At 29.7% G+C, this 10,687-nt stretch overlaps 1 protein-coding gene and 2 long non-coding RNA genes across 4 annotated transcripts; 2 read left to right on the top strand and 1 right to left on the bottom strand.

Annotated features, from left to right (window-relative positions):
• The first annotated feature begins 1,834 nt into the window (after positions 1–1,834).
• Positions 1,835–2,679, top strand: LOC112794422 (uncharacterized). The gene is made up of 2 exons (XR_003198860.2): positions 1,835–1,899; positions 2,382–2,679. It is a non-coding gene; the product is annotated as an uncharacterized lncRNA (long non-coding RNA).
• Positions 2,680–3,270: 591 nt separating this feature from the next.
• LOC112797423 (uncharacterized) lies at positions 3,271–7,140 on the bottom strand. Of its 2 annotated transcripts, XM_072236016.1 has the most exons (4): positions 6,279–7,135; positions 6,102–6,201; positions 5,879–5,990; positions 3,271–3,470 (listed from the first exon to the last, which is right to left on the bottom strand). In XM_072236016.1, exon 1 carries the CDS (start codon positions 6,876–6,878, stop codon positions 6,357–6,359), a length of 522 nt encoding a protein of 173 aa, XP_072092117.1. In that variant the 5' UTR covers positions 6,879–7,135; the 3' UTR covers positions 3,271–3,470; positions 5,879–5,990; positions 6,102–6,201; positions 6,279–6,356. The 2 variants fall into 2 exon arrangements, with proteins under 2 accessions (XP_072092117.1, XP_072092118.1); XM_072236017.1 differs by lacking the exon at positions 5,879–5,990 and having other exon boundaries at positions 6,279–7,140.
• A 2,405-nt stretch (positions 7,141–9,545) lies between these two features.
• LOC112794423 (uncharacterized) lies at positions 9,546–10,360 on the top strand. The gene is made up of 2 exons (XR_003198861.3): positions 9,546–9,667; positions 10,074–10,360. It is a non-coding gene; the product is annotated as an uncharacterized lncRNA (long non-coding RNA).
• Positions 10,361–10,687: the final 327 nt, after the last annotated feature.

The following is a 10,687-nucleotide window of genomic DNA, read 5'->3' on the forward strand; positions in this document are numbered from 1 at the left end:
CTTTTTGAATTTAATTATTTTATATTCTAAAGATATATTTTGAGAGTATAATAATAAAAAATTTTAAAATTTTTAATATATTTAATATATTAAAAATATAAATTTTTTTATAATTTTAATAAATTATTTTTATAATATTTTTAAATGTGTCTTTAGAATACGTATTAACACGACATTAATTGTTTTTTTTGAAAGGAATAATTATTTGGTTTGACCTTAATATATAACGGAGTTCTTAGACAAAAATACAAAATTGATTAGCTAAGACTATAAGTCAAATTAAAAATTAATGATTGCGTGCTCTGACCCCTTTCAGAGTAATAATATTAATATCCTCCTCTTATTCGGTTCAAATGTAATTAATTTTAGAGAAGATGAACATCTTTTTAACTTTTTTATTTGAAGGCTGATAAATTTTTAACTAATTAAAAATATAAAAATATTTTTATGTTTTTAAAATACAAAATATTTAAATTTTTTTATTTAAAATATATAAAGATAAAAATTAATTTTTAAAGATAGTATTTATTTTAAAATATTAAGACAGAAATTAAAAAATTAAAATTTAATATTAAATTTATTGGTCTAGAGATTGATACTAAAATTTTAGTATTTTAGTATTTTAGTACCTTAAAAAAATAAAAATACAAAAAAGATTGAAATTTTTAGGAGCAGAAACTAAAATTTTAATAATATTTTATATCTAAAATATCCCATTTCAATTAATTAATTCTAATTTTATTTAACTTTTTGTGTAAATTAAATTAAGATTTCATTTTTATTTCAATCTCTATCTCCCACTTTATATCAAACATAATACTGAGACTTATTTCAGTTTCTATCTCTCAGTTTCAGTCTCTCAGTCTCAGTCTCTCAATCTCTGTCTCTCTACCAAATACTATCAAAGAGACTTAAATGTTTTACGTTTTAAAAATAAATTAAGGGTCGTTATTGTATTTTTAATTATTGGAAGACTTATTTGTCTTCGAAATAAAAAGTCACAGACCTATTTATCGTTTTCTCTTTATTTTAAGTTTAATTATTCTGTTAGTCATTATAACTTTATTAAATTTATAATTAGAACAATTCTAATGGAATATATTTGGATATCACTTTTAACGTCAACAATAATTAAAATAATTTAAAATTAAAATTTATATTGGATATAATCTTTGAAATGAAACTGATATCAGATATTAGAGGTGGTAATGGATAGGATAAAGTAAGATTTAGACTCAAACTTAACCTTATCTACAAGTTAATTTTTTAACTAAAACTCAACCCTACTCTATCTGCTCTCAACTCGTGGATATCCGATCTTATTCGCAAGTTATAAAAAAAATACAATATTCAATAATTTGATCAAATTTTAGGATTATTGTAATTTGGTATTTATATATCGCTAAAATAAAGTATTGGAGATTTTTTCTCTCTCTCTCTCTCTCTATATATATATATATATATATATATATATATATATATTCAATTAGATTCCTATAATACTTTTAGTTTTGTAATTAGGTATTTATTCGCGTAAAAAATATTAGCGTTAACTATATTTTCACAAATTAAAAGTATTCATAATTAAAAATTTAATTAGATTTTTGATCACATATAAAAAAATCTATTTATAAAATAAAAAATAATACAAAAATCTAACCAAAAATAAAAAATATAAACAGTTAATTATAAATTTAATAAAAATATAGAGACCAATAAAATTATTAAATCTTAATTTTAACCAATTATAGTAAATAATTAAATATGCCATCAAAGGAATATGATTTACTATATATATAGATAGACATGTACAAGTTGTTTCATACTTTCAAGTACCTCATAAGATGAAGGCCTTTACTAATGTTCTAATCATTCTCCTTATTTTCTCCATTGGCATTGGTATGTTCAAATTATCTAATAGACCATGTTTAATTTTTCTTATCTTCTATGCGAGTGTTTTATGAAATAAGATTGTTTGTCTTTTATCTTTTATCTTTTACTTTTAAAAAAAGAATATTTTACATATTATTTATACTTATATATACTGTATAATGAGAATATGAGGAGAGTTGGTAAAAACTTTTTTTTCTAAAATATCCTTTGTTATATATAATTCATAAAAAATGTTTTTTTTTCAAAATTTAAAATTAAGACCTTTTTCTAAACTTATTTTCATTTAAATTCTGATTAATTTATAAAATCTATATAAAAATAGGGTAAAAAGTGATTTTTTTCCCAACAAAAAAAGGTTTTTTGTAAAAAAAAAACTAAAAAAAAGAAAGCAAACACACATTTTAAGTTTCTATTTGTTTATTTTAGTTTAGATTGTAAATCCAAGTATCCAAGTAGTATTGTTTGATGTGTTTGACGTGTATACGTAGGGAATGAAAGGCTAATGAAAATAACAGAGGCAGCCTCAAAGCCTTGTACAGCGACACTTGACAGTGTAGTTATATGTGTATTTACTTGGCGGTGCATACAAGCTTGCAAAAGCCATTATGGAAGGCTAGCAAGTGGATCTTGCATTGGTGGCCTATGTGTTTGTCAGTATCCACCTCCATGTCACAATTTGTAGTCCATCTTTGCAATATTTTTTCCCTTTGAATAAATCTTCCAATGCAATAATGGAAAATGAAAAGGTTAATATATATAAATAGATCATGTTTTTATGAATGTCAATTTTATTTACTATCTTTCTTTTTTTTTTACCTCGTTCTTAGTTTCCTTTTGTCTTATAAGGTTAAAGAATATTATGAGTAATTTTTGTTGGTTAGAAAATAGAGTAGGTAAATATCAAATTGGTACCTAAAAAAATTTAATGTTGGCAAAATGGTACCTAACTTGTTATTGAAAAAATAGTTTTTAAAAAATTTTAAAATTTGACAAAATCATCCAACCGTAAAAAAATGACATCAAAGTGAATGGAAAATGCTGATATAGTCTTCGGAAGAGAGCCTCGATAATGGTAGAGAGCCACCGTAACATTTTTGGTCTTCTTCTTTGCCATGGCGGAAGAAGACGCAGCAGTGAGATGCTGCCATGAGAGAAAGAACACAACAATGTTGAAAAAGAAGAAGCCGTGAATACGAGATGTAACACCCTAATTACCAAAGCTCACGCTTCCGGCTGCGCGACTCTGATAGCTCGGACATTACGACGACACTTATACTATTTATTACTAAAATATGAGCCTGTTTAAAACTTTTAACCGCAAAACCGCTCCCAAAAATACTTTTGCTATACAACGTACATCCATACATACCATACAACTTACAAAAACTCATAAAGGGTACATTCATACATATACATATAAGTAGGTAAATATTACAAGCATTAACCAATACAATTCATATCCCTCTTACAGAAGATATCAAGATAAAGGCGAGGGTACAGCAAAATAATAATCTAAAGCAATACAGAGCATCTCAACAACAATGAAATAAACTCTTCGTGACATCTTCGTCCATATCCTGAAAGGGAAAAAATGTAGGGGGGTGAGAACATCATCCTCGAAAGGGTTCTCAGTAGAGGGTTTTTGGGAATTACTGTAATAGGATACATGAAGATAAACCGTACCAGTAATTAATAACCATCTTATGCCTCTTTTCAAAAACAACAGTTTACAATAAAAGTAAAGTCGGAAATCTTTTTTGAAAGAGGAACCGTTCAATCCTTAAATCATCAAAAGCCCTTTCAAAAAGGTTTATCTATACAGAACTAAAATAGTCTTTCATAGTTTTCCAAACCAGAAACTTAAAACCAGAATCAACCATCGGTCCATCTCAATTCAACCACAGCCCTAGGCCCAAACAATCCAATCCAACAACAAATCACCACAAACCAACAGAGTCCCAGTTGCAAACACAGATAGGAAGTTCAAGCACAAACAAATAGTTACAGCAAGTAGAATAAGTAGCAGGTAATCACAAGTAATCACATAGACAAACTAAGTACAATATGCACACCCAAACAATGTCACATAGATGCATATGATGCATGCCTGTCCCTAGTGACTGATGATATCATCTGTCGGTTACCAAGCCAACCCGACGTGTCCGGTAGCTAACCCGGACACAGTCTCTCTGTTGCGCATTATTATCATTAGAGGGTATCTGCGCCCTGTCGCCATTAGAGGGTATCTGCGCCCTGTCGCCATTAGAGGGTATCGGTGCCCTGTCACCCTTACAACCAGAGAGAAAACACAAGCATACTCGCATACAACATTCATCTCAACCATCCGGCTTAAATTCACAATTCATTCAATTGCATACATGCATTCGTACTCAACCATGGATCACCATCCATCTTAGCCATCCGGCTCACGGTTCAATCCAGAACCAGCCAATTTATCAATAAATACAGCCCTTCGGCTTAAATTCATAATTCATAATCAGTCATACGGCCCACAACTCATTCAGCAATCAGCCATAAATCAATATCACACACAGCCATTCCGGCTTACAATAAAACAGTAATTCCACCATTCAACATCATCAAATTCATAAAATCGGCATTTAAGCCATAACTCACTTTTCTCAAGCCATTTCACTTTGAAATCAAATTTCAACTCTTTTCAGCCTTGGCTTTAAAGATCTCATTTCTCAAATCATCTCAGGCTCATAAGCCAAATTTACTCAAAGTGAGTTCCCTTTTTAAAACAAAGCCACTCTCGGCATTCTCTTTCCAAAACTTCCAAAACAATGGAAAGTTAAAGATTTATTTCAAAGTATTCAAAACCACCCATCCAACAATGGGATTTTATAACAAAAGTCTCTCGGCAGAGTCCCAAGTCTTTAGGGAAGGTCAACCCATATCAATTCCTTAAAATTCATTAAAACTCTTAAAATCATAGATTCTCGGTTCAAGTAAATAAAACTGAATTTATTATGAAACCGAACCATACAAAATTACAAGTTCCAACCCGGTCCAAAAATCAACTCATTTGAAACGGAACCGATTCATTTGAATCAAACCACTTTTAGATTTCTTTTTGGACCCAATTTTTCTAACTCTTCCAAAATGCCTCAAACTTGATTACTCAATCAAAAGTACAGGTTCCTTTAAAAATCACTAAAAGCTCCTTTTTATATTGAAATCAATATTAGAGCATCATTCTTTCCTTCAGTGATTCAAACGGTAAGAATAGTTCATTTCTAAATGAGCCAAACTCAACGCATAAAGTTCATTAAATAAATTAAGCTTGAAAACATAAATATCCTCTTAATAAATCAAATAATACAATTTCTCAAATCCAACCCTTTTTAAATAACCTTTCAAACAAGACTAAGATTTTATAGAAATTTCGGCAGCACCTCCCCTAAAACTTGGACTTTTACCACCCGGTTCGGGTCCCAACTAAACCATTTCTCTTTCCTTTTCAACAACTCAAAACCAGAAATCAATTCAAAAGCAAGCTAAATCCAACAGTCGCCTCAGTGGCATATCTCAGGAAAACCATTTCAAAATCAACTCAATATTAATCGTTTTAATTCATTTCTAAAGCTTTAAAGAAACGGCTCAGTAATAAATCATTTGTCCAACCCAAGTCAATTAAAGTAAACTAGGCTAAATTCAAAAGTGCATTCGACTTTTTCACATCTTCAAATAATTGACTCAATTCAAATCAATCCTCAACAGATTAAACTTAGATATCAAAGCTTTAAAAGAATCAACTCCAAAAGCATTTCGTCTCACAATACCACACAACAAATTCATTCATCAAAACCAAATAATAATCCATTCAAACATATAATTACATTCATCCAGGACAATCAACATCACATAAGGCTTATACAATCACCAAATACATTGTCTCACATCAGTATCCACATATAATAATTCCAATACATAAAACATAGTTTTTGGAAAGCGCCCCTACCTCAAAACACAAATTTCATAACCCAACGTCTCACAGAGTCCTTTCCGCCTCAATCCAAAATCAACAACCAAAATCCCGGCTCAGCTTGTTTTTTTGCACAATCTCAACGACTCTAATCGCAACATACAACAATCAGGACTTTACCCCACGTTACCAAAATTCATATTCATTAACCGAACACACCAAAATACTAACGCGAGGCTTTCAAAATAGAAATACTCACTAAATTAACAAAACGAAGCAGCCGCAACTCCAAATCGGCCCGGCAGCGGCTCCGCCAATAACTTCTGAGCGACGGCGGCCCGAATCTGTGATAATATCAGCTGTACCACCACCACGCAGTATCAACAATCTTTTCGGAATTCCTAAAGGACAGAAGCCAAAACTTTAAAACCCTTACCGGCAAGGTTTCCCGGCGACTCTAACAACGGCATCGGCGCTGGAATGGCGACCAAGACATCAACCGAACAGAGCAGAATCAGAATGGCAGTTCTAACTGATTCCGGCAACCTTCTAGTGGCAGCGCCGAGGGTATCTGTGTCGGAAATGGAGGCAGCAGTGGTGGCCTCTCAGCAGCAGTGACCAGAACATCAGAAATGGAAGGGATTCGTCTTGTTTTCTCCTCACTAGCAGCAGTAACAACCGACGTCTTCAGAGGCGACGGAGACACGGCGACGGCGCTCCCCCTCCGACGCGCCTTGACGGCGGCCCCATGGCAACTGACCGCGACGGATCTGGCAGCACAGGCGGCGATTGGGCGGAGCGGCAACGGCACGAACCCTCCTCGCGAGACTTTCCTCCCTTCTCGCGCTCCAGCCCTCTCGTTAGTCTCCTCCTCTCTCGCCTCAGTCTCGACAATGACGGAGATGACCCCGCGAGTGACAGCGGCGGCCTCAACTGGGCAGGGACGGCAGGACGCCACAGCGGCAGTGGCGCCAGGCCAGCGACGCCCTTCCTTCCCCTCCTTCCCTCTTTCGTTCAGTGACAAGGCGCGACTCATGGCTCCGTGGGCGGGACGACCATGGCGGCGCGGATTGGTAGCGGCGGCAGCAACGTGGCCTCCTTCTCCCCTCCTCTTTCGGTCTCCTCTATTCCCCCTCAGATCTCTCTTCCGGCGGACCCCCCTTCCCCTGTTTCCCTTTCTATTTCTTTCTTTCTTTCATCTTTGCAACCGTTGCTGCTGCTGGTTGTTAGGAAAGGGTTTTGGTGGCTGTTGGGTTAGAGGGAATAGGTAACCGGGTTAGGGATAGTTTCATACTCTCAAATAAAAATAGGACCAATATAGTAATTAAAAAAATAGATTTTAACCCAACAATGATAAAGCATAAAAATACTATTGGTTCATCAATTTACAAATTATTTTCGATAAAAAGTCCAAATCCAAAAATCAGAATAATATACTTAATTTCTCTATTTTTCAAAATAGCAGTATTAATATTTAAAATATTAATTATTTAATCCAAAGCATATAAAATCCTTATTATTTCATAACTATCAACTTTATAATTTAAATATAGAAAATAATTCAATAATTATAAAATTGGATAATAATCATAACTCATCTCAAATTCAATAAGTCAAAACTTGCCTTAATTATCTTTAATAAAATAATTTCTGAAATTAAGGACATAAATAACTATATGATTTGAGACTTGATTATAATAAGACTTTTCAAAAGTTTTGGGATCTTATACGAGAACGTAATGAGATACTATCATGGCGAAAGAGGACGCAGTGGCGTGCCATAGCGGTCTGACGGAAGGAGACGCGAAAGGCGTGTTGAAGAAGAAGAAGCAGTGAACACGAAGAATATGACGAGTTGAGCGGTGTGTCATAGAGGTCTTCGTCTTCAACTGTCATGGCGGAAGGAAACGTAATAACGGCGTGTTGAAGAAGAAGCAACAAACACGAAGAAAAAAAAAATCACCAAAATTTTCTACTATCGTTAGAGCTCTCTTTTGATGACCACGTAAGCATTTTCTATTTAAATTATCTAGGTTAATAACATGAAGAATAAAGAATAGAAATAAATAAATTTTAATCACACTGGCGCCTAAAAATTTAGTTCTAAATTTAATTCAGACAAAAGAAAAATAAAAATTTTATATATAATAAGATAAAAGTAAATATTTTATAAATTGTATAAAGAATACGAAGAATAAAAAAATGTAAAATAAAAAAAATACAAAATATAAAAGAAAAAAATTTATTATTACCTTTAAATTGAAAAGACAAAGGACTTAGTCTATAAAATAAAAGTATTAAATATAGTTTAGTATAATGAATAAAAATTAAAATTAGTATAAAAAATTGAATGAAATACTTCAAACAATTTTATACAAATAGAATTATTTTTTATTTTATAGGACCTTAATCTTTTTTTTTTGTAGGAGCAAAATATTAAAAATTATTTAAAAAAATAAAAAATGAAATCATATAGTCTTACAGAATAATATTAGAATATAAAAAAATTATCAAATATAAAAAAATAAATAAAAATAAAATAAAAATATTATTTGAATAGTCTAAATTAAAGAACGAAAGAAAACAGAAAATTCATCTAAAAAAATAAAAGATATGCGAAATGTTAAATAATAAAAAAGAACTTAAAATTATATCTAAGAAAATTAAAATCATGAGTTTAATGTGATTTGTAGAAAAAGATTCATATTATTCATTTGAATATTAATCATATCAAATAATTGAAAAATCAAATCACAATGACCAATTAGATTTAATATAGTAATAGCAAAATTTTATAACTAACGTGAAATATTATTATTTTCATGAAAAAAATTTATTAACGACTTAGATTAACGATAGCATATTAATATAATTAGGTTCACTATGTTAGGCTAAATGAATTAGAAAAAAATTGTTACCTATGACATGTTATTAATTCCATCTAAAATCAAATAATCAAATAATTAATATAATAATAGATTATTTATAATTGATTTAGTTTAATAATTCGAACAAAATAAAATTAAAAAATATCTTTAAGACGAAGCTATGTTAGTTTCATAATTAAATGATTGAAATTTAATTTAGTATTTATGGATTAATTAAATTAATTAGTGTGATATTTAATTTTTAATCAAATTAATTAATTGATATAATTAATTTATCATAATAAATTGTAATTAATGAATTAAAAAAATAAATAAAAAAACATTCTTAAAAATATGCCATATTAGCTCTATCATTAAATGTAAAAACTCAATTTTTATATAATAGAATATATAGAATAGATAAATAGATAATAAGTGATAATTATTTCGTCCAACTTTAAGGATTTAACTAACATGTGTTCTTAGGATACATGATAAATTTATTATTAGTGGAAGATTTTAAATTTTTTCATTTAATAGATATAAAACAAATACACTAAAAATTTAATTTTTTTGTATTTTCAATAAAAAAATTTTAATTTGTAATTTTAACCTATATCCTTAAGACACATCATAAATAAACTCTAACTTTAATAATGGGGTGATTTAGAAAATTAATTAGATACCATAATAATAAGTGAGAAAAACCATCCTCTTATTCTGTTAAAATATTGTTGGTTACCTATATTTTTTAAAAAATGTAATTAATTATAGTATTACTATAGTGAATAAAATAAGCCATCAAAGGCATATATATGGGCAAACAAGTATAAATTGCTTAGCTTCATGTACACAACAAGACAAACCTGAAGAGAGAAGGCTGTGAAGTTTATAAGAATTAAGATGAAGGCCTTCACTTATGTTTTGATCGTTCTCTTTATCTTTTCCATTGGCATCGGTATGTTTTAGTTTTCTACTAAACAGGGTTTAATTTTTTTCTTTTCTTCGTATGTGAGTGTAGCACGAAATAAGAGTGTTTTTCTTTTAATTTATTTATTTTATTTTTTTAAAAAGAATAATTTTTACATCTTTTTTTATATTGTTGAAAATAATTATAAATTAAGTTATTTTATTTATTTTTAAAAATAAAAATACATTTCTTTTAAAATCTAATTATTTTATAATTTTTTATAAACATATGAAAAGTAATTTTTTTTAAGACAAAAAAGTGCCAGGAAACGATAGAAGGAACACATTTCAAGGTTGTGTATGTTTATCTTTTTCACGGTTGAAATAAGTTAAAAAATTATTTTAATTAGAATATATATTTTTTAAGTTCTTATTAATTTAATATATATGTGTAGGAAATGAAAGGCTATTGAAAGTAACAGAGGCACTACTCTGCAGAAGCACACTCCCTTTTATAGTTTGTACATTAAGTCCACCGTGCGAGGCTCTTTGCAAACATATATTTGGAAGTGCAGCAATTGGAGCTTGCATTTACAACAAATGTACTTGTCTATCCCCTTGTGGCAATTTGTAGTCCTAAATCTTTGCAAATTGCAACATTTCCCCTTTCAATAAATGTGTTTCAATAATAATGGACAATGAATGAAATATTGTATCAAAATGAAGTTTCCGATTATATTTACCATCTTTCTCTTTCCTAGTTACTTTTTACTTTTTATGGTTTAAAAAAATGTAATGAGTATTTAGTATTTACTAATTCTTTTTGGCTAAGATTTTGTTATTATTTGGTAGAAGAATGTTGTGTACTTTGTATGCATACTTTTTGTATATATGTATTTTTTTTGTTAGTATTAAAATTGATTAAGTAGAAACGAGAGAAGATAAAACAAAACTTATCTTTTATATAATAAAAATAATATAATTTTAATGTAATGATAGTATAAAATGTAGTTATTATAGTCGTCGAATCGTATTTATCTATTCTTTTAGATGACGATTTACACTATTA

Source organism: Arachis hypogaea, chromosome 4 (genome assembly GCF_003086295.3).
Source record: "Arachis hypogaea cultivar Tifrunner chromosome 4, arahy.Tifrunner.gnm2.J5K5, whole genome shotgun sequence".
In the NCBI taxonomy this organism is placed as follows: Eukaryota; Viridiplantae; Streptophyta; class Magnoliopsida; order Fabales; family Fabaceae; genus Arachis; species Arachis hypogaea.

Excerpts from the sequence above, each read along its gene's own strand:
- LOC112797423 (XM_072236017.1), bottom strand. The coding sequence starts at position 6,878 with ATGAGTCGCGCCTTGTCACTGAACGAAAGAGGGAAGGAGGGGAAGGAA.